The 24,177-nt window shown below is 40.8% G+C and overlaps 1 protein-coding gene across 1 annotated transcript in view; it reads left to right on the top strand.

The window, feature by feature from the left end:
* Positions 1-24,177, top strand: part of pmfbp1 (polyamine modulated factor 1 binding protein 1) — a 92,342-nt gene that overhangs the window by 22,138 nt on the left and 46,027 nt on the right. Inside the window, exons 5-7 of the mRNA XM_008276301.1 lie at positions 693-872; positions 8,237-8,320; positions 19,451-19,570. Coding sequence (XP_008274523.1) covers positions 693-872; positions 8,237-8,320; positions 19,451-19,570 — 384 coding nt within the window. The remainder of the gene's footprint in view (positions 1-692; positions 873-8,236; positions 8,321-19,450; positions 19,571-24,177) is intronic.

The following is a 24,177-nucleotide window of genomic DNA, read 5'->3' as shown; positions in this document are numbered from 1 at the left end:
CACACCCACACACACACACACACACACACATACATTTGTGTTTGTGGTAAACCCAGGCTTGTTGGTTGTGTGTTGGCTGGTTACTATTTGTTTATGCAGCTTGTGAGTTGACTCATTTGCACTGCTGCTAATTAGTGGCTTGTGTGATTACAGAGCCTTAGAGAAACAAGTAGAGTAACTGGAGCCTGTTCTGTTAATCATATTTTCAACAAATGTTGATTTTTTTTTTTCATTCTGCTTGTGTTTCTGTTTAACTGGTACGTCTGCAATGCAGATGCACAAATAGATTTGCTGACACAGTCTCACATACACATACAAAACATATTGCTTATTAGCATTAAGATGGAACATGAACACAAATTCTGTTATAGTTGTCTGTCCTTTTCATTTCTCTGTTTCAGTGTGTCCCTCCTTTATACTATCTGTCAACATCACATACAACTAAAAACACTTTCGAATTTAAGACATAAACTGCTCTTTTGGAAGGAAGATTTTAATAATGATTTGTATGGTAGACAACGTATAAAAAGAAGATGTTACTCATTAAATTAGGATTGTTGAAAGACATTTATGAAGAGCATTTCTGGACCCTTGGAAAAAGGCTATTGGTCAATGAATGAGTGTTGACTGTGATAATATAACTTTCCCTCCTGTAAAATAATCTTTCATATGCTACCTCCTTCATGGCTAAGACTGCCACACAGGTGTTGGAAAGTACTGAGAGACTGGTGCACCTGCAGAGCGAGCTGTCTTGTCTGCAGCGTATCCATAAAGACAACATGAAGGAGATTGCTGAGAAAGACATCTGCATCACCAAACTGCAAGCTAACATTCAGCTTCTGCAACAAGAGGGGGCTGACACTCGTGCTCAGGTATGTAGAGACTCACGTGTACGAATTAGGATTTGCACACATGCACTTCCACATGTGCTCCAGATATTGTACATATAAAATAGCTGTTCATGTAAATTCACTCACTTTCTGTCAGTCACTTCAAACATCTTTTCCTTAACCTCCTTTCTCCTTCGCTGTCTTACAGGATGTTGTCTCGCAATGGGCCTCTTGATGTTTCACATTAGTTTTTTAGATTACATGACTGGTACCTCATTTGTTCCACAGATTGCAGGGATGTGACTGCCTGCACATTTCTGCTTTTTTTTTTTTTTTTCCTGTCTGACTTTAGCTCTCCAAGCTGAATGCAAGAACAAAGGAGCTGCAGGAAGAGTTGAAGAGAAAAGAGGAGGAATGGAGGCAGAGCGAGGAGGAACAGAAAATGAAAGATGAAAAGGAGTGTGAAAAAGCAGAGGAGAGGAGAAGGCGTGAGCATCAGTGGGGAGAGGAGTGGATGAAGAGGGAGAAAGAGTGGGAGAGGGGGACTGAGGAGGATAGGAAGGCCTGTACTGAAGCTGTGAGAAAGTGGGCTGAGAAGGCAGTGATTTTGAATTCTGAGGTGAGAATATTGTTATGCTTTGTAGATGATTGATTGTACATAACCAAACTCCTCATCAGTGGGTGAAACTGTGCAAACTTGGTTGCAAAATAGGACATTTTCTTTTAATGTCCTTAAGATAAGAGTGAATATCTTGATATCAAAGATTTTTAAGAGAGAGAACAACTAAAGATGCCTTTATCCACTACTAAAAGAATCATTCAAATATCAATCTAATTTATACACTAAGATAGACTTTCCTCTTTTTACCTTTCCATACTTACTTTTCTGTATTCAGATCCTAACTTCGTGTGTCAGCTTCAACTTCTATGTTAATGATGAATGCTGATTAATTAACTGAGCAGACTTAGCGTGTTTACATACAGCAGTACTGACGCAAACCTACGTACACGCATGCACACACTTACACGGTCTTATAAAAAAAACAACAAAACACTTCACCTTAATTCAGACCTCAGACACTCTCTACTCTCCTCCACCACCACATCCCCCCCTTCCTTCCATCCTGCCATCTCGCCACAACCGCTCCAAATTAATCTGCAAAATATTGATTTGAGGACCAAGGGGGTGGGGGGGTGGGGGCGCACGATTGCGGCCGCATATTAATACGAACGAGCCGGTCTTCGTCTCTCCTCTATACTTTAAGATCCTCATATCTTCATAATTGATTAATGTTCCTTTGTGAAGTGGGGATGAATAATACATTAGTGGGCCTGCTGCACCCTCAGGCTGATGAGAAAATGTTTAATTTCAGTAAATGTAGCGCTCCTTCTCTCTTTCTCTCTCTTTCATTTTCCCTCTCTGGTTATTTGTGAGTGTTGGAGTGTGTTTGTGAGTTTTCACTCGTGAGTTGAAGACTAGAGGAGTGTTGTTGATTTGCTTTTTCGTGTTTACTGTCGGCTTTAAGCGCATGTTAAGCATCACAAACAAAAGGCAGCATCTGCATTTGCAAACATGAATGAATAAATTGGTGGAATGAGCTCAGTATTGTTCTATTAACTGATATAACTTCAAGAGCTGTGTCACGTTACAAGCTGTTTGCCTTCACAAAGGAAATCATCCCGTTGGACATTTCTGCACATATTGCATCATTATGAACTGCAAACATCAGCTGCTATATTATCAGTCAGCAATCAGCGAGAACATGCAAATGTGCCATAAACCCACCTGATGGGAACAAGTAGCCTCCTCTACAGCCTGGAAAGGTGCTGGGAGCTTGACATTTGTCACTCGCGCTGACTGGCACAGCCTGGCTCCACTCAGCTCATCTGGTTAACAATGCTAATTATGCTAATCAGAAGTCTAATGATGATGATGAGGGGGGTGAGGAGGTTTAAGAGCTACAGCATAGCAGGCTTAGCAGCGTGTGTGTGTGTGTGTGTGTGTTTGTGTGTGTGTGTTGGGGGAGTGTCTGGCACCTGATGGTGAGCATCTGTGTGTGTATGAATAGATAAACGATGGAGTGAACGCACACACACACAGACACCCACAGGTCTCACTTCATGCCTACTTAGCTTTGCTTCATTTTCATTTGAACGTATGCCAGCGATGGAGGGGATCTATACACACGCACAGCTTCAAACGTACACACACACAGCGCTAATTGAATAAATAATACTTATCCGTTAACAAGGATCCTAATTAGTTATGCTAATCAGCCTAGATAACCCAATTAACCCCATAGAGTGAGCCAGGGAGGTCTCCTCTGTGTGTTTATACGTGGGTGTGGATTTCTATGCCTGAGAGCATATCAGAGACACTTACGAAAACACGTTTGCCTAATTAGTTTTCAATGACATCGACAAGCATTTAAGTTTTTTTCATGTTCCTATTGTTCTGCTTTTGAATGCGTGGTAATAGGCTTTCCACACCAAAGGAAATAAGAAGTATTGAATTCATGTAAACAGTTTTTTATGTTTCTGCGCTTCCATATGTGAGGGTATCTGCGTTTACACGTCTCTCCGTCTGCCTTCTGCCAGTCTGTGTCTCAGTTAGATCCACATGGACATGTATATTTTTACAACTATTATGGTAGTTTAAACAGAGTGTGTATTTGTTCTGAGAATGTCTGCCTGTTCCATTAGTTTATGTCCTTGGAAATACAATTTGGCCTCAAGTTCTCTTCGTTTATTTAAAACCTTCAGTCAGCGTTCCCCTCCTAATAGTGAGCCGTGTTTCCTCTCGTTTAGCTCCACCACTCATTATCCGGGCCATGTGGAGGAGACAATGTTTAGAGAGGAGAAGGAGAGAGAGACTTGGAGAGGGACACAGAGAGAATGAGGGAGAGAGAAACGGAGAAAATGACTAAAAATGAGAGCAAACCAGAAACAAAAAGACAGAGGGAATTAATGAGTGAGTGAAAGAGGGAGAATGTAGATTGTCTTTGAACCTGACCACAGCTGCTTTTGCATCTAATGAATGGCGAGGAGAAAGAAGGGAGGGAGACACCCAGACAAGACTGTCTTTGTTGTGCCTCTGCTGGAGAACGAGTGAGAACACAACAGATTTATGTCTTACAGGAAGTCTCCCAGATTTGTGGTGTCGCAAACCGCCTACCCCGAGTCAACTCCACGCTCTGGCTTGTAATTAATAGATAGTTTAAGTTTTGGCGTGTGCACTTGAGGGTATATTTGTATGTATTGAGCATTCATGTATGTGTATCTGTTTGTTTCTGTGGCATGTGTCTGTGTTTTCACTGAGGCATGCAGTTGATCGTGCGGTTTGCAGATGAGAATTAGTTTTGACAGAGTAGTGCTCGTCTGCCCCTCTAGTTTAGTCTGTATATCTGACAGAGAGAACAACAGCATCAGAATAATTTTACACGGGGATAGAAGTTACATGTGTTGAAGCTTACACAAGAGTCCCTCAAGAGTGGCAACCGAAATGTTTTCTCTTCTCAAGGATGCAACCACCTGTCAGCGATTGTACATGCTATCTGTCTATCTGTTTGTCCTTTTGTCTACACGACTATCATTCTGTTTTCTGTTTGTTTGGAGTAGTTTTGGTTTTATATATTTTTTAGAACGCTTTCAGAGCTACATTTAAAATTGACTTAAGGTGTTTTAAAAAAAACAAATTATCGCACACTGCACCCAACCTTAGCATCAGGTTCTGCCACCTTTGCTAATGTGCTAATGGAATTCACTGTGGTGAGCTTAACTGCGGCACTTAATGTCCAAAGCCTGCACTTTTGTAATGGGAAGACCAAACAGTAGATGCTACTCTGCGCAGTACAGGTCTGAAATGGGGGTGAGATGCTAATATTAGCTCATGCTCACATCAGCTGAGTCATCTCCTCTGTGTCCTTGGCTTATTAACTGATTTAAGACTGATTAGATCAGTCTTGCGCGATCGTGCACTGGCGCACATACACACATGCACGCCAAATTTGAATATCAAAATGGAATTGCTTGACCAGTGAAAACTAGATTAATTCAAAATGTTTACATCAAGGTGTAGCTAAAACAGATGACTGTGCATATTTTTAATGCACCTTGCAGCATTTAAAGCCATTTATGACATTAACTAAAGCTCATGTTATGCAAACACATTTTGTAAGTCAAAGCCACTTATGTTGAGAATACGTGATGCTCCGTTTTTCTCCTTCGTCTTGATTTGACTTCATGAGATCATCAGCATAGGTATTGATTTTGCACTCCATTAGATAGAGTTTTAGTGAGCTACAATGTGTGTACCTCTTTCATAATACCATGCCACAGTAACAAAAGAATGATGTTGAGCTGTTTGACTACGCCGCTGTAATTTCCGTGCCATTTTCTTTTCATCACGAGCTACAGATGTATTTCAGGAAAAGACAAAAAAAAAAAATAGGATTCTTTTTGTACATGGACACAGTGTTGACCCATTTACCACAGCACCATTATTTCTAACCCCTAATTGTTACCTGTGAGTGTCCCATTTACCTCGCTCTGTCAAGGTTACAGTATGTAAACAGATTAAGCATTGCTCTCTTCCCAAGTAATGTCACAAATTGCTTTTCTTCTCTTTAGTGTCCAGAAACTGTCAAGAAATTGCACTCTTGCTACCAGGTCAGATCTCCTGTCAATATAACAACATGCAGGCTGATGTACATTTGGCAGAGAAACCTCCCACATCCTTATTCTTTCATTGCACTCCTGTTTCTTCTCATTTGGATGTGTTGCTCACTTCTGCTGTACGCTGTTTGATCCACTCAGAACATGATGTTACAATTTCAAACAGCTGTCCTGGTCAATAACAGAAAGTTGTTTTGGTGTGTGTTAGTTAGTCAGCCATTGTAAAATGTGTACGCTTGTGTGTGCTCCTGCACAGGACTGAGTGTTTCTTCCTCTCTCCATGTGTGTGTCTGTGACAGTTTCCTCTCGAGATGTTAATTTCTCTCCTCCCTGTTGTTGTCATGCTTCCACCAGCAGTGTCTGCACAAGGGAGACGAAGACATATTGGTGTTAATGAAAAGCCCTCCTAAACTATCCTCCCCGCATGAATGTTTAAACATGCTTGTCATAACATTCATTCGCTCACACATGACAGCTAGCATCTGCAGCTGCCTTGCTCGCCCTCAATATTTTATCATACCATCTCCCTTAACCCCACACTAGCACAATGGCTGTGTGTTAGCAAACTGAATTATAATGACTCAAAACAGGCTGTGTTCAGACTCACTGCCAGCACAGGCCATAATGGATTCAGAAACACCACAGGTCTCTATAATGGTACAGTTAGTCAATCGTAAATATGAAGATAAAGAAGGAAAGTCAAAATCAAGAATATGTTGTTGTACGAAGGTGGAAAGAAAAACAAAAATAGGAAAGATAATGAGACAAAGATGGAAGAACGGAGAAAAGCAAAATAGAAAGTAAGGAAAAAATGTGCATTGAAGGAAAAAAAAATATATAAAGAAAGAAAAAAAGGAAAAGAACAAAGAAGCAAAGAAAGCAAAAGAGAGATCTTCATGTCCATAAACAGTATGCTATTCAGAAGTCCCATAACGCTGCAGGTCAGCAGTTGTGACCTTGGTGGTTTTGACAGAAATGATTCACCATGGTAACGGTTGGTCTGCAACCCTCAGTACACCCCCGCACCCCTCATCACTCCCCAACCTTCCTTACTGCCTCTCTGCCAATTTGATTGGATGCACAATTGAAATGTCATGCCTCAGCAAAACACATGCACGTGCACCAGATCAACCAGACTGGAAGGGGAATGAAAGAACAGGACATGCTTTACTCACTGAAATCTAAGAAACTAGAAGTAACTACACTACAAAGTACACTTTAAATCACTGTTGTGTTTCAGAAAAGCAAGAATGACTGTTTCAATATCTGCATTTGAAATCATAGTTACAGGGCTAACACTGTGTGCTGGACATGGGAGGCACAGTGCATCAAAGCAGAGAAGGTAGTCAGAGTCACTGAATGCAGAATCAAATGAATATTAATGCAGAACCAATTACCTCAGGGAAATGTTGTCTGTAGGTTAGCTTTGCTAACGCACGTGTCTCACCTTTAGCAAAGTGGAAGCAGCAGGGGAGTGGGGTGGGGGCTGCAGGGTGTCGAGTGCGGGTGGACAGCGCTGATATATTCGTTTTCCTCCTAACAAGCTTCTCTATTGCCGCTAAAATAGAACTGTCCAGCACACAGCTCCTCCTCTCCACTCACCTTATTTCACCTAGATGCAAACTGCAATTTTTAAAGAGTGAAGCATTGCCTCTGGCTAAGTGAGAGTTAATATGAGTACCACGCTTGACAGTGTTGTTTGTCTTAAAAATTTGATAAGGAGCAAAAAAAATCATTCACATTTTGAACAAAAATAAGTCTTTAAGGTCACTTAGATGAAAATATTATTTACTTGCCACTCAGCAGTGCCAATAATGACAGAAGTCTACCACCTTTGTCTGTGCCACAGCAATTTCTAAGGCTGTAGTGGTGACATGTATACTATCTTGTTGGGTGAGTAGCTTAGCACGGTGCAGCACTTATCTGTGCAGGTCTCTAGCTGCTGCTGATCTGCATAAGTGACTGTGCCACACTTAAAGCCCCTTCTAAATCAGTGTTAAAGCCTTGATAATAGACCTCACTGACCAATTGATTGGCCTTCATATGTTTACAGCTCACTTTAATTGCCTCAAAAATACCATTTATCAGCCAAGTGTGTCCATGTATGCATGTATGTGTGTGTGCAAGCATGCCTGTCCATCGACAAAAAGGCCTATTGATTTATCAGCATCGGGATTTGTCCCGTTCACCATACATAAAACCCCTGCGTATGTGCTGTTCAAAATGGGAAATGGCCCCATTGATTCCCTTAAGTTGGAGCCCAAATGCTAAAGATTTTTGGATAAGCTTTCTCATTACTTAAGCTGAAATCAATAGGGGAGAGCATGGGTCTAATGAATGAACGGGCCACAGATCAGATGGGGTGTGCTCATCCCTGGCCTGTCCTGGTCGATCTGAGTGTGTGCGCGTGTACGTGTGTGTGAGAGAGAGAGGGAGAGGGGGCGAGAGACAGAAAGAACCTGAGTATTCATACATCACAAGTCTTTTTCTTTCACAAACATTCACATTGTAGGTACATTTGGGTCATCATGTCTTTCTGTTTATTTGACCCATCGCTGCTTTATTAGCTCCTTGTTGTTCTTGTTCCCTGCCTGTTGTCAGTTTTGAAAATGTAACCAGCTTATACCTAATTAAGCTTTAACGTAGGCTTCATAGTGAATTTTAATATTTATTTTTATTTGATTATTAATAATTTCCCTTCACAAATTCTCTGTGTCTCTCTCTCTCTGTAGTTGGAGGTCAGCAGAAAGCAGGTGGAAAGACAGAGCAGGGAGTTGTCAGAGCTCCACCAGAAGGAGGAGACACTTCTCTGTGAGGTACAAAGAAAAATGACAAGAAATTCACATGTTTTCTTTACTTTCACTTAGCTGTGTTGCCCTCTTTACAGATACACATCCACACACACAGGAAGTAACCCAGGACTCAAGGTTGAAAAAAAACCCCCAAAAATTACCACAAATATGACGCATTTTCAAATGAACCCTAGATTAGACATAAACCTGCATGGGAACATAATATGCAGTGCATGCAGCTGTGTGTCAGCCAGTCATCCGGTGAAACCAAAACTTTAGCACATACACTCCCGTACAGAACCAGCTACCCCTCCCAACCGCAGCCCCTTTGGCTGACTTTTTGGTTTTTCCACTTTCCATTCTTTCCACTCTTTTGAAATATCAAAACGACACAGAGTGGCGTATCTCTAGAAAATTGTCTTTGGCTGAGCGCGCAGACACTGCCTTTCAGATTACATTTACCAGACAACTACTACGAGTTTCATTTTGTGGTTTGGCCAACTCTCAGAATTAACTACATGAATTAGCTACAGCTGATATTGCAGACAGTTGTCATTTCAGCTAGTGACACCGAGAAGTTGCCAGCGAAAAATGAAAATCCTGCAGTCATTTAAATCTGATAGTATGTGAATAATATAGCTATTAAATACATAGAAATACATGTGAAGTGGGCTACTTATAAGTTATTTAGTAGCTTTCTGCAATGTGGCTCCATATAGGAAGAACAATCAATAAATTGTGCATATAAACAATATCAACAAAGAATGAGACTCAGGGGTGCATATCACTAACCAGCCCAATTTTCAAATAGTAAACTCCCTGTCCCTTCCCCTCACTCTCCTCTAAGGTGTCCCGCCTTTTCAACTCATAAATATGGAAGGCGAAAGATGATGAGATTCACGGACAAGAAAGGAATCAAAATCTATTGTAGCGTGTCCTTTTCCCCGTGTAAAGTTTGGATTAAATGTCACACATTAGCATGTGAACTTTTAAATGAGCTTGTTTGCTCTCCACAGTGTGGGGCATGTAAATACCCATCTTGAGTATGGAATGGGGATTTCTTCGTGGGGGTTGGGGTTTCACAAGAATTGAGAATTGTGGGACATATTTGAGGGTTGCACTGGCAATTAGGCTGCAGCAAGGGACTGGAGTACCAAACAGCTCTATTGACTGGTTACGTCTGGCTAGTGTTTCACACCTGAAGTGGCAGATATGAGCGGATGGGAAAAGCTCCCTGATGGCTGTGGCTTCTACTGATTTCAGGGAAAGAGATGATTGACGGGCACTCCCAAAATGAGGTGATTGACATGCACTGTCAAAAAGAATCTTCTCCTGGGCAAATTCAGGTGTGAGTGAAAAGAAATGTGTATGTGCAAATACACAGGGACATGAGATAAATGTAACTTTGGTAGAGTGCGGCCATGAGGTAATGAACGTAAAAGATGAAAGCGCGTAAAGGCTTATGTGCTTTCGAATTTTATAATATTGTTATATGAGATTTGTATTGTTTAACTTAGTTCAAGCTGAAAACACTGATAAATTTTAAAGAGGAAATATGTCCAAAAATCAGTTTTGTTTTTAAGTCAGACAGAACCTTAGGCCTCTAAACTCACTGTATGCCATAGTCATTGTCTCTGTGTGTGCATTTGGATGCATAGCCATGTTGTGTAAGATATAGCATTTGATAGTAGCCAAACACCATTATATATGTGCAGTTTTTTCTTTTTCATTGGCTATGATTCCCTTTGTTTTAAAATGTGTGGCTGCTTATTTATTGACATAATTTCCTCTCAGTGAAGGGCTTGTGTCTATAAAACACATTAAAATCATATTGCAATCTTTGCTAACCCAGGAGCAGCGTCATTGTTCTATTATACTCACTGAACAACAGCATCACAGCCTGTTTATCAATCCAATATCTCATAATGTGCTCTGTGCCTGGTCATTTTGAATATAAAAAGATCTCATACCCTTATTGTACCATATTTCCTATATTTAGTATTAATCTCTTGTACTGACATGAATCTGACACATCCAATATGATATTTGATTAGTTGTTTTTTATTCTTTTGTGTGTGTGTGTGTGTGTGTGTATGTGTGTGTGTTTGTTTTCATAGTCTCCAGGTGATATTGGATACATGTGCCGAGCTGGTATTATGTTGGCTGTTTCATCTGGGTATAAAAATGATTTAGTGTGTACTCAGCACGCAGTGTCATTGACTAGCTTTAATTTCACTGCAAGGGTGGGCTTTATTACTCTGCTACTCTCTGAATGTGTGTGTGTGTGTGTGTGTGTGTGAGAGAGAGAGAGAGAGAGAGAGACAGAGAAGAAGAGCGAGAGAATGAATGCTTCTGTGCATATATATGTCTGTTTTCATGCTCGTTGGTGTAGTCGCGTGCCACACCTTTGCATACACATGCACTTGTGTACAGTTATATATACAAAAAGTATATGAACCCTTTGGAATGACCTGTTTTTCTGCATTAATTGCTCGTAAAGTGTGAGTTATATGACTTGTAAGTCACAAGGACACAAACACAATGCGCTTAACCTAATAATACACCAACAGTTGTGATCTTTTTTGTCTTTATTGAACAAACCATTAAACATTTCCAGTGTTTGTGGCAATAAGAAGGTAAATCCTTGGATTTAATAACTAGTTGAACTTCGTTTGGCAGCAATAACTCGAAGCGGGTTTTTCATCCAACACAACGTTCAGGAAGAATTTTGGATGATTCCTACTTACAAAACTGCTTCAGCCGTTTCCATCCAGTGTGAATGGCTCTCTTGAGGTCATTTCACAGCATTGCTATTGGGTCAAGGTCTGGACTCTGACTGGACCACTTCAAAAGATGGATTTTCTGTGTTTGAAGTCATATTCTAGCAGATTTTCTTTACTGTTTAGGTCATTGTCCCACTGCATTACCTATCTCTGACAGAGCTCAGTTGGTCGGTAGCCACCCTGACATTATCCTACAGGAAATGTTTCTGAAATTGGGAATTCATTAATTTTCTCCTCCATGATGACAAGCTGTCCAAGCCCAGAGGCAGCAAAAACTGCTCAAAATCATGATCCTCCGTCCACTGTACTTTATCTTTGGGATGATATTTTCATGTTGGTATGCTCGGCCCTTATAACACCACACATACCGCTGCATGCTCATCCCAAACAATTCGATCTTCATTTCAGTGGTCCACAAAGCATGTCCCAATGCCACTATAGAGTCTCAAAGTGCTCTTTGAAAAACTTCAGGTCTGCACCTCTGTGGTGTCCTGCGATGAACACCATGCTTCATTCAGCCATGCACCTTGATTTACATGTGGCAGACTCGTGAACAGAAATGTTAACCCACTCCGGTGATTAATTTAATCCTTACACGCTAGTATTCTGGGATCATTTTTACCTCACTGAGCAATCTGCTTTACACTTACAGAGTCATCTAAGCTGGAAGCCCACTTCCAGGGAGAGTAGCACTAAATCATCTCCATTTATAGACAGTCCGTCTAAGTGTGGACTGATGAATGTCAAAGTCAAAAATTGTAATTGTCTACCATTAAAGCTCAAAAGTAAAAATTCATCTTCAACACAGGGTTCCCACGGATCCATAAAAAGTCAGGAAAGGGACTGAATTCATAAATCTAAAAATAAGGCCCGACTTGGTATTAAAATGCTTCAAAAGTCTAAAGAAATCCTCAGTAGGATTTTATGTTTTTTTTCCCCTGAGATTGCAGTTTAATATCTCAAAAATAATAATAACCATAAAAGAAGCAGGTTTTGAAAATGATTTACCGAACCCCCCTCACTGATACACTGTCTGCTTGTTTGCAAAGACGAAGAGCAAATTCAGGGAAAATTGACTAATCAAGCAAGTTTTTGTGACATCGGTCCCAGATAATTTGTACGAGGTGTCGTATGTACAGGCGTTGTTTCCAAAAAAAAGGCTTAGACTGTAGAAACACTGGAATAGTCGAATTTCATATTCTGCACTAGTGGTGACCTCTGGGGCAGAAGTGCCAGAAACTGCAGCTCCCTAAATGTCCACGTGAGGCTGGCTCCAAAAGTGAGTCAGAGCCCATGAACGCCTATGTTAAATGCCCAACTTTACAGCAGAAATAAACATGTTTACAGCTTGGTACAAGAAGACATGTTTGTCTTTATAGCTAATTCCCCCATTTATGACACTGGTATTGGGGGGAAATTGCATATAACTCATTTAAATTTTTGTTAACGCTTGAAGTTATGCATTATTAAAACAGCGACCACTTTGAATCACAGGTGGGTGGCCTAGAGATGTTTGCATAGAACACGTCAACTCTGCTAATGCTCCTTATTTTTACTAATATTTGCATTAGCTGGGAGTTAAAAGGAGTCAGACAGTTCTAAACCTCTTCAGGAAACCTATAGGTGACATCACAGAGGGTTTGACCATTGCCTCACATCACAAAAACAATAAATGTTTTTTAGATTACTTTATAACCTTTTATAAGCTTTATGCAAATAAACATTCTTGATAAAAAGTCCTCTGAGATCTCTTTTTTTGTGCTTTTTCATTAGTGTAAGTGTAGATTTAACCTTATCTTACGACAAATTTATACAAAAATACGCATGCAGGGTTCAAATCCAGGGTTCAGTTACTTTTCCGTGCCGCCATATATCTCCGTAGTATATCTCTTCACGCCTGCTGTATACTGAGCCTTTCCAGCATGTAATTATCATTCAGTGAAAGAATCAACTAAACCAACACTTGAAACAGCGCTCACATCACACTCAGGCCAAACCGGTGGTCCCAGTGCAAGAAACAGAGGAGCTCCACTTTGCCGTGACAAACCTTACTTCTGATCAAATGCTACAGAGCCATAATCATGTTTGTGCCACTGAATTCTTTAACCTTTCCATGACCCCGCTGAATGCCAGCGGCCCAATCACAGAACCTAATTGAATCTGCTCGGCGGCGCCCCCCCGACTGATGAAAAAATAAAATTGGAGGTGAAAAATGAATACAGCAGTGAAGGAGAGAGAAAGAGGGAAGGAGGGAGGTGATGCTGGTTGGTGGTGGTGGGAGACAGAGAGGGTGGTGGTGGGGGGGTCGCACTGCAGTTTTATAAATACACAGACGCACTCACAAACACACACCCAGACACGTACACACAGTCACACCTTTTTCAATCCTGTCGGAGAATGGGGAGTGGGAAATGACAGAGACAGAGAGAGAGAGAGACGGAGAGAGGGAGGGAGGGAGAAAGAGGTTGGACCCAGGTTTCTCATTACCCCCCTGGCCTATTTGGAGGATATTCCTATAAGATAATCTGATTTATTTGCAATTTTCCTTTAAGCGGCTTAGTGTTTACCTCCAAGATTAATATTTTTCTCTGTTATTAATATCAGACTGTAATTAGGAGTGATGTGTCTCGCTCCTGCACTGTGCCGTGGCCGCCAGGCAAGCTCGCTGGATGAAACTCATGTTGCGACTCACTTGTTGTGATCCTGTTTCACGAGACGAAACAAAAAAACAAAAAAGCGAGAAAAGAGAAGGAAGTTTTAAAAGGAAGAAAGAGGCTGCGGGGTGGGGATGTAGAATTACAATTGCGGCATACCTGCCTCTGTGTCTAAGGGTTGTGTTGCATGTGGGTGTGGGTGCAGGACCGTACAAATTTGTGAGTGTGTATTTCTTAGTTTATGTGTGTGCGCGTGTGTGACAGTGTGATGGTCCCCTCTGATTGATAAGGTGTCTGTGCTGGCTGCAGATTGCTCTTGCTGATTGCTTCTGAGAGCTCCAGCTGATTTATAATCAGAGCAGGATGAAGGATTGTGCTGTGGATTGCTTATCTGTTTACCCCCCTCACAACATAAAGTGACAAATTATCATGTTGAACACACACACACGGGTGCACGCACACACACACACATGCACACACACACACTACACAAGCATACGTGGAAAAAAAAAAAGTAATAATGTGGACCTTCTTATTAAATATACACAGACACTGTTATACAATTTCACAAACACACACACACACCGGCCATACAGAACATAAACAGCTTTACTCATCAGCACTGTCATATTTTCATGATTGCTCCAAAGAGTGCAATCAGTCTCATTTGTTTATATGTGAAAATGTCAATATCACATATAAGTCAAGTTAAGTTGCAATTAACTTGTTTTACGCAGTTAGATTCTTTGATTTACTCCACTCTGGAGAATTATTTGGAAGCTTCCCTACCAATGATCAAGGATATGTTTTGCATTCTATTTTTTTTAACACCTTCTTGTTGCTGACTGTGCCTATGCATACTCACATTCCTAAAGCCTGCACCTTTCGGAGATTTGCTTAAATGCATCTGACAAAAACAAAAACTATACACACTTTTGTTGTACCCGGTGAAGTGATTGTATTTAAAATGTACAAATGGTATGGTTAGACTAGAGGTTGTTTTTGATAAAGAGGCTGGCATATTACATGAGACTAATTCCACTTGGCAAGCCAGAGCACAAGCCAGCAGGTTTAAATGCTGACAGGTTTTGTATGCCCTATGGCACTGTGACAGCTCTGTGAGTGTGTGTGTCTGCCTCTGTATCATTCTGTCTTTCTCTCTTTTGCCATTCTTACCTGTCTGTCTGATTATTTGTTTCTTTCACTGTTGTCGCCGTTTGCAAATGCACAGTGACAGAATCACGAGAAAGGAAGCACAAAAAAAAACACAAAGTACAGGAGTATATGAGATACAGACGTGCGCACACACACACGCACGCACACACTGACGAATGGCAGCAATTAGATGGGGAAACCAAGCATGTGAGGACAGAGGAGCGCTGAGGGGCTGCAACCGCTGTATGGAACGTGTGTGCGCGCGTTGTATGTGTTTGTGTGCGTTTGGACTTTTTTTTTTTTATCCTTCTAATGGATCATCTATCTGTCTAAATATCAACACTGTCTCATATGTCACTGGACAGTGGCTGTGGTGGGGTGGTTGCGGGGCGTTAACATTTGCAATCAAAAACCAAATAGGAAAAGGTCTGGATTACAACATTACAACTGTGCAAAAAAAATTAATTGCTCATGGGACCAGAGCTAGAACAGACGTGCTTGTGTATCAAAATATTAGGAAATGGTACAGACTGGAGAAAAAAAAAAAAGAGACAGATTTGTTTTTGTAATTTCTCTCTTGCTCTGGTTCCATGTCAGCCTGCTGACTTGATCAACCCACTGACACTGAGGCCTTGAGCTTTCTTTTGTTATCTTCCCACTGGACGAATAACCTTCTCACTGCAGTCATAGCAGCAGTCGCTTCTCATCGTCCCTTTTAATGTGAGAATTCCTCTTGCTTGAAAAAAAATTACACAACAGCACCCTTTTCTTTCCGAACAAATCACATTTCTGTCTACTCCAACAGCTATCTAATAAACAGTCTCTGTCCCCACCTAGTTCTGTAACTTTCCTAGAGTTCTCCTGCTTTTTAAAAATATTTTACATCACTGACATAATACGCAGGTAATAGTCTTGTCTCTTAATAATTTCCAGGCCGTATAGGATATAAAATATTTATTTTTACCCTGCTTTAGTGCTAGAAGAGATAGCATGGCTGAGTTTCATATTTGAAAGTCACTATTCATAAGCTGCACTAGTCAAGTAATAAAACAGAGTCAAATCAAGCCAGATTTAGTTATATGAAAAGATTTGAGACACATTGTAAAATACTGAACCAGTTAATATTCCAATGTATGCATAACAACATTTTTAAGAGAAACTCATATATGCTACACTCACTACACTGGTGACTTGTTTTACAGGCTTTATAGCTTTGAGGAGGGCTACATATGAATCCAACCTCCAACAAAACATATATGTCTGTCAGTTTTTTTTTAAACTATATGGAGGGTGGAATGGCTGTGAGTGCAAATTTGTGTGTATTTGCGTTAATAACAGGTCTTCCTTCATGCCAAGTTTTTGTGCTTCTGATTTATACTCTCCTCTATAGAATTGTGCAGGTTTTACAAGCACGTACGTGTGTGTGTGTGTGTGTGTGTGTGTGTGTGTCTTTGTATGTGTGTATATTTATAACCAGTGGAGATGTGTGTTATACACAGCTACTGATGAATTACTTCACTTCTTATTGCTTACATCACAAATCATCCCCATATTATAAGCCTCCTCATGCAAATAAGTGCTGCTGTGTGTGTCTGTGTGCGTGCGTGTGAGAGAGAAAGTGAACGCTGGCTTGAATACATGTCTGCAAAATAAAACAAACTGTTATTTACATATAAGCTAAATGCAAACTGTGAGTTCATATATGTAGCTCATGTATAGCATCAATGTATATTATGAATGAGTGGGTAAGTATGTGTGTGCGCGCACACTTGTGTGGTAACCCTGTATCGCTGGCAAGCTCATTTCTCTCAGAAATCAAAGTTAAATGGGTCATCTATCATGAGAATATGTGACTGGGACTCTTGTCTCTGCCATGCTCAGCGTGTGTGTGTATGTGTGTCACGCGCACATATGCAAGGTGTGTGGCGCAAGAGCAGTGTGTGTGTGTGTGTGTGTGTGCTTCTGCAGCTGTGTGTGCGCACACAAAGAGAAATCCGTGTGTGCGTGTGTGTATGTGGCGGCCACTTGTCTTTGCCTATGCTATGATTAATGGTTTACATTGGGCTGTTCAGCCATGCATGTTTCTTGGTTTATCGTTTTATGCTGTCTCCAATTAAAGCTCCATAACTTGAGTGATGGCTTCACGCCAGTGTCCATCAATAGAGGCCATCAGCGGCCTCATGCATTCAGGATATGGAAGCCACACACTAACTAATATCCTCTTGTGTCAGAGCCAGTGGGCAGTCTGCGTGTGTGAATATACAGATGAATATGTGTGCGGGCACATTAAGTAGAAAAAAAAAATAAATCAATTTTAACTGATCTATCTCTTCAAGTGAATCTGGTTCACTTTTTAAGATACTCTTCAGAAATTAAATTCATTTTCAGAGTAATGAAATAATATAAATATGTTTAGCTAATCAATAACATCAAGTTATCATCAGATTCATCATACTGAACATTAAAACAAAAGCAAAAGTCCTAATACAGGAATAAACAGCATCAATTTTTGCATTGTGTGCATTGCAGGATTTTGCATCTTTGTGTCTCTTTGTGTGTCTGCGTGTGGGAAGTGGTTGCGGATACATACATCTGGATGTGTGAGCTTGTTCATGCGTGCGCCACACAGGCATGCACGCGCCGCGCAATATCATTTCACGCAATATTATTTCTCATATAGCTGTAATGACATTAGGCCGATATGTTGATTATACTGTCGGCAAACAGCAGCCTGCTGATTGGGTTAGCATATTACCTTATATCACATCTCTCCATTCATCCCTGTGTTTTTTTTTTTTTTTTTTATTGCCCTCATTTTTCCAAATCACTTCCCACTTCCCCAGTTTCCAGGGCGAGGTTCCAGGCTATGCAGGCAGGTGATGTGAAGTAATATGATGATAGGAAGGCACAACAACACAAGGCAGGAAAAACTAAAAGCTGAGAGCAGACAGTGTTGTTACATGTCTGACTACAGGACAGAGCCGGGTGAAAGGGTTGTAAAGGGTTAAATCGGGTCAAAATGCAAATAAATATTTAATGACAAATAAACACAAATTACCACACAGACATGTTTTACATGTGAAGGTTTCTGCTCAGCATGCATTTCTGATAAATATATTTAACAGGTGTGCAGATTGGTAAAGAAAAAAAACAGGGTGTGATTTAGGGAAGACCCAGAAAAAGGAAGGGGGGGGGGGAGGGAGTCAGGGGGGAGTGAGATATTCTAGAGTGGGCTACAGAGATTGTTAGAGAGAATGAGATTTCATTTGCAGCTGGGACATTGAGTGATGACACCCAGGGTGTGTGTCTGTCTGAGTTTGCGGTCACATGTGCGCACATTAATGGCCCAAGTGTGTAACTGCACATACAATTCACACATGCAACATACATATACGCAAACACTACATGTGCTGTTTATGCATTATACAAACTGCAGGTTTGCTCTCTGTCTTGCTTGTGTGCTTCTTCTTTGTTACCTCTTTAGTATCAAGCAGCAAAAGTCAGAGTCACTAGAAAGCACGCAGTATACGTGCACCTCTCTTGCCCCCTTTTCCTAACTAACATGTACACACAAACATAAACATACACTCCAACACAGACTTCATTATTAGCCAGCAGGAAACAAACACTACACAAAACACCACTGGCAATATTTATATCGGTGCTGTTTGCTTCTTAAACACAGCAACACGAGCATGTCTAACTGTCAAGATAGGAAATTTCACTGCAAATTACTAATGGTGTTGCTCGATATTTGTAGCACATGCACAGGTAATGATTTAGCCATGCATAGTGTACAGTAGGACACACAAGCAGTAAATGGAAAAAAGATAACAATCACAATAACTCACATCAGCCGTCCCTAATATATAGGCTGCTACACCATGTCATGGCTATATGACACTAGGAGAAAAATGAACGGTGGTTATCTGGAAATTAAAAAAAAAAAGAAGGTGGGGGGGGGACTGATTTAATATTCAGCAATGGTTGAAGGGGCTGGGGGAAGGGAGGAAAAGCGGACTTATGGATGGGGGGGGAAGGGGTGGGGGCGATGAAGATGGAGCAAATTAATCAGTGGTATCATCTCCAGGGGAGTTTAGCTAAGCACCAACCTCAGCGCTTTTGTCAGCCAGTAAGGGAGCTTCTACTGTACGTTCTGCCATAACAAACCAAACTCATCAAATCACCAATCATGTTCAGTTTTACACAAGGAGACGCACTCACCTGCTGAACTCACATCTCACGCCATCGCAAGAAGCCACATTCTGCTGTGATTGTATTTGGGTGACCAAGACATGAGTGATGCTTGTATGAACATATGTGTGTTGTCTATTATTTGTCCAGAGTGAGAAAAATCCTACAACCATGGTTACAGAACCGTAGCAACTTCATAGACTATATTTTCTTATTTCCATGCAATATCACTCATAATTCTTTATCAGTTTTCACAATAGAAATTTGTGAACCAAGATAGCACATGAGCAAAACCGAAGAAGAGATTTGAGTGAAAATACAACAGCTTTTTAGTCCGGTGAATGAATATGAAACGCTCTGTGTTCCAGGCCGAGGCCAACATGGTGCGTTTGAAGGATGAGCTCGGCGCCTTTTTTCACCAAAGGATGGAAGAGAAAGAGGCAAGGATCGTCCAACTAACTGAAGAGTTTAATGGAGCGAAACAAAAAGTAAGATGAGCGCACATAAACATGCTTCAAATGTTTCCGATGCTTGTATGGAATTTAAAGGCATTTTACAAATTCTTAAATGAATGGGTCTTTCTGGTGGAAAATGTTGTCACAGCTGCTTCCCCAGTTTTAGTGTTTGTGACCGTGGGCTGCCGAGTCTTGGGATGGGCGGGTAGCGTGAAGACAAATGCTCAGTGCTATTCACTTGCAGTTCACAGCTATTTTTGTCAAACCCACACACATGAATGTATAATACTGAAAAGCTTTTGAGCAAATTAATTGTATTGCATTGCGAAGCCTTGGCTAACATTATTGGTTGACCCCTGGGATTCTGTTAGCTAATTTAACTGTGCTATCATAGCGCTTCAATCAGTTTTCCACCCACTTATTTTATACCCTTTCAATTATACAGATTACCATTGCTGGTAGAGCTTATTGAGCTGTACTTCTACTTGATTCAAAGGCACACCGGCCCATTGAGGCAAAAGCACTGACAGACATACACACAAATGCACGAGTACACACCACTTGATCTGCATATCATTATGCTTTTGATCGAATGCCAAGGTTTCGCTGAAAAAGACATCAGAGTCAAATGGAGCGAACATGTACACAACACCTGTAGGATCTGTGTGTGTGTGTGTGTGTGTGAGTGTGTGAGTGTGTGCTCATGAGAGAGGCAGCTGTGAAATCTGCACCTGTTTAATTGAATTAGCCTCGTTAATGTATTCACACAGGCTGCCAAAAAACCGTGGCATTAACAAGCTCATTAGAGCAATTAGTTAATTAATTGTCTGCATGGCAGTGGCTTCCCAAAGAGCTGTGTCTTCATTATCTGATGACTGCCGCCTGTTGGATCACTGGATGAAAGCTGATAACGCATTACGTGCGTGCACTCGTATGTCTTCTCAAATGTCATATGTTTCTGCATATATGTGTGCGCGTACACTCTGTGTGTGTGGTTCCTTTTGGTGCAAATGTGCAGAAACGCGTGAATGCTTGTGTATATGTATTTGCCCGTCTGTGTGTGGTATGCTCAGAATATGGCGGCCAATATCGGTGTGCATATTGCAGTGAAAGGTTATGTGGGGGCCGTCACTCCCACAGGTAAAGACAGAGCAGTCCTCCTAGCCACTTTCTAATCTCTCTTTTATTAGAAGTTAATATCTCGCCTGCTCTTTCTCACTCCACACTCCCACCTGCTTAGAAATGGCCCCGCTCCATCTTTTTAATTCAATTATATTAGCCACCCTCTCTCTCTCTCTCTCTCTTTCTCCCTCTTTCTCCATGCCCATAACTCTGCAACTCACATCTCTCTCTAACCCACAATCTCTCTCTTTTTTCTCTCTGTCTCTTCCCATCTCACCCCTCCTTTCTTTGTCCTCAAATGTTCCATTTCTATTCGTAATCCTAGATGGAGGATAGACTTTGGCCAATCAAGGATTTGCGCAAGCCACTCTCCCTTTTCTCCTCTTCTCTGCCTTGGTGGCAAAAAAACATATGATGGCTGGGAGGAGAGAAAAAAAAAAGAAAGAGAGACGGGAGGAGGTGGGAGGCAGGAGTTGAGGGGGAGGACCCCAGGGGCGAAACTTTGATTGCTAAAGTAATGAGACTTGATCAGATTGAGGTTTCTCTCTCAATAGGAGCTCTACTAATATGAAAGTCCAAGGCTTAAGCACTCATTTGAAATAAAATCACAAATCTGATATTCTTTCTTCCGGACTTCCAGCCAAGGTCCTATACTCCCCCACTGGAGAATTAAGTCTTCACACAGACCACATGGGAACTTTTAATCATCTCTGATGGTGGCAGATTTGCAGATGAAAAAAAAAGAAAAAAAATCACCGTAATGTATTAATTATGTAACAATATTATGGAGTTCTGAAAGTCAGTGCTGTAAAGACCTTGGAAGGATTTTGGCAGACATTGTGATCTTTAACTAGCTAGATAGATGGGTGGGATTAAAGAATACTGTTTTTCTGATATTTGAGAATGATAAATTCATTTAGAAACAAGAGTAAAAGCAAAAAATATATAACTTTTCAAGATACCCTGTTTGTAGACCGGTAAGTAATATAAATGTTTATGATTTTCTAAGACTAATGTATTGCAAAAGTTGTATTTCGCGACTATCTCGTTCAAAATCAGAACGTTTAGAGACCTTTAAAACGCTAAACAATGCAATACTTAAGACCTTTGCTTGCAAAAATAGCAACATCTTGTATGTTTCAGCTGTTTGGGAGGAAGTTTCTATTCCTTTAGTCACGTTACATCGCCCTTTTGTTTGTCCTTTGAGCGCTTTACCATGAGATAGTATGAACTACCTTTGTAGCAGCTACCAGACAATGTTGCATTAGCAATTAAATCACTATCTTTCTTACTCTATGGCATTACTTAACTAAAACTAGCTGTGGAAAGAATTATGTTTTCATTTAATACATTTAATTATTTATATGTACATACATATAGTTCACATTAAATATTGCCTTTGTCTGAGAGCATGAATTGTAGTCATAAGTCACTACAGTAAAAGAATTACAGTGCCTGAAATCTTAGAAGTTCCCATTGCTTGAACTTCGTTTTACATTAATGGTAATAATATCTAAATTGTATAGAAAATGTGCTCTTTTGCTTCACATTCATTTTTCATCCGAAATCCCTCTTGCAATCGAGATGGGTTTGCATAAAGAAGATGAACTTTTGCCCACTCGTGTAATCTGTTGAACGCGGCTGAAGCTCTGAAATTCGCACATTATTGTCTCAGCTTTGTAAAACTTATTTTATTTCCCAATAGTCACACTAAAATTGCTGGAATATCCAGATGAAAGAGTCATTTTAATTCAGTGTCACAGCACTGACTGCCCCATTGCTTATAATCGTTACCATCCATTAGGAATGCTGCAGATAATTTAACTGCATAAAAAGACCACCTTTAACTCGCTGTTACACTGCATTGGATGATGTATACACGAGGTAGTGTGTCTGGAGAGCTCTTTGAAGGAGGCAGAGGTGGGTTATGTCAGTGCCAAGACGCAAGCCCCTAACCATGGTCTGCTGTTCGAGGAGATGACAAGGGAACTTGCGAGAGATCAGGAGTTAAGAAGGGTGCTGCTCTTTGCTCTGATCTCGCCTTTAAGTCTAAGTTGTGGTTATACATGCAAGTCTTTCAGTCTCGCAAATCTTAAATCATGCAGTCTGATGAGGCTCTGTACTTGCATACAGATGTGTATGCACAGCTTGCGTACAGTGCATGTAAATATGTTTGTAAGTTTGTGTTTGTATGTGTGTTGACTGTCTGCGGAGCCTCCTCACTAATCTAACACAGGGCTCATTTAACACAGTGCTAATGAATAGGGGCTTTGATTTGGTAAAGGGCTTCTGAACCACAGGCCCACACACACTCACATTCATGCATGGGGTGAGGAGTTCAACCACTGTCTGCTTCCTTTGAAATTATGTCTTTTTCCCTCCCAGTAATTTCTCTCAAGCCCTAATTTATGTACAGTGACACACAACAACAGTTATTTAGTTTTAGCGCACATAAATTAAGTTTAGTTTACCGGCGTAGTTTTCTATAGATGCTGAGGTACATTTTCCATCTTGATGGTGAGAGTGTGGAGGTTTCAGTTTTAAACAGACATCTGGAAGGTTAGACTAAATAGGATTTTCAAACAAAAGGCAAGACACTAATGCATTTATACCCGTGCTAACAGCATTGTTTTTACTTAAAGTTATCTTTACTACATTTTGCCAACATCATTGGACAAACTGTAGAGATGTGGTGCACACAAGAGACAGCCTTTCACAAGATCAGCTAAGTGTAACCAGCTAAGTGATGCGAATTTGTCCTACTTGATGTACGCTCACAATAACAGAAGCATAATGTGAAATGTGTGAGAGAAAAGATTCATTATTTATTTTTCTACATAAATTTATGTTCTTTAACTGCCACAGCTTGACTTAGTGTTGGTATCAGCTCGTCTCGGCACAGAGACGGAAAATTAATATTTAGCACACGGCTTTTATTTGTTCTTTCGCTGTCAAATCCGCAAGCTGTAGTGGCATCAAAGACCCAAACTTAATGAAAGCAAAATGTCTGGCGTGTGATGGTTTTGTGCCTGTACATTATACATGTATGTAGAGCACAGATTTTTTTTTTTTTTCCACGTTAGATGAAAGAGAGAGAGGATCATGTGAGGCACCTGGACCAGGATGTGGTTGCTTTGCGAGCCACGGAGGACTCTCTGATGAGAACGCTGGCTAGGAAGGAGAAACACTCGCAACAGCTGGTCCAATGCAACGCGGAGCTCAAAGAAAGCCTGGCCACGCTGCAGAGCAAAGTAGGTAGCACATTCTCTCTCTTACACACACACACACACACACAGAGGAGGGGAGTTCTTCTTAAATAAGGAACAGAATTGGGCAACGTTCTCTAAATCAAATCCAGTCAGGTACTTTGGGGAATTCTCCTCATTTTTTACTTCCTTCACAGTTAATCATCTGTCCTTCTTCCCCTCCTCCTCCGCCTTCCCTCTCTTGCCCTCTCTCCATATTTAATAACTCATCGCCACCATCTTAGCTCCACAGAGGGTTGGCTTGTTGTACAA

This window comes from Stegastes partitus, unplaced genomic scaffold, assembly GCF_000690725.1.
Source record: "Stegastes partitus isolate 25-593 unplaced genomic scaffold, Stegastes_partitus-1.0.2 Scaffold68, whole genome shotgun sequence".
Lineage (NCBI taxonomy): Eukaryota > Metazoa > Chordata > Actinopteri > Pomacentridae > Stegastes > Stegastes partitus.
Note: the sequence above shows the minus strand (reverse complement) of the source record. Positions and strands in the feature narration are given on the sequence as shown.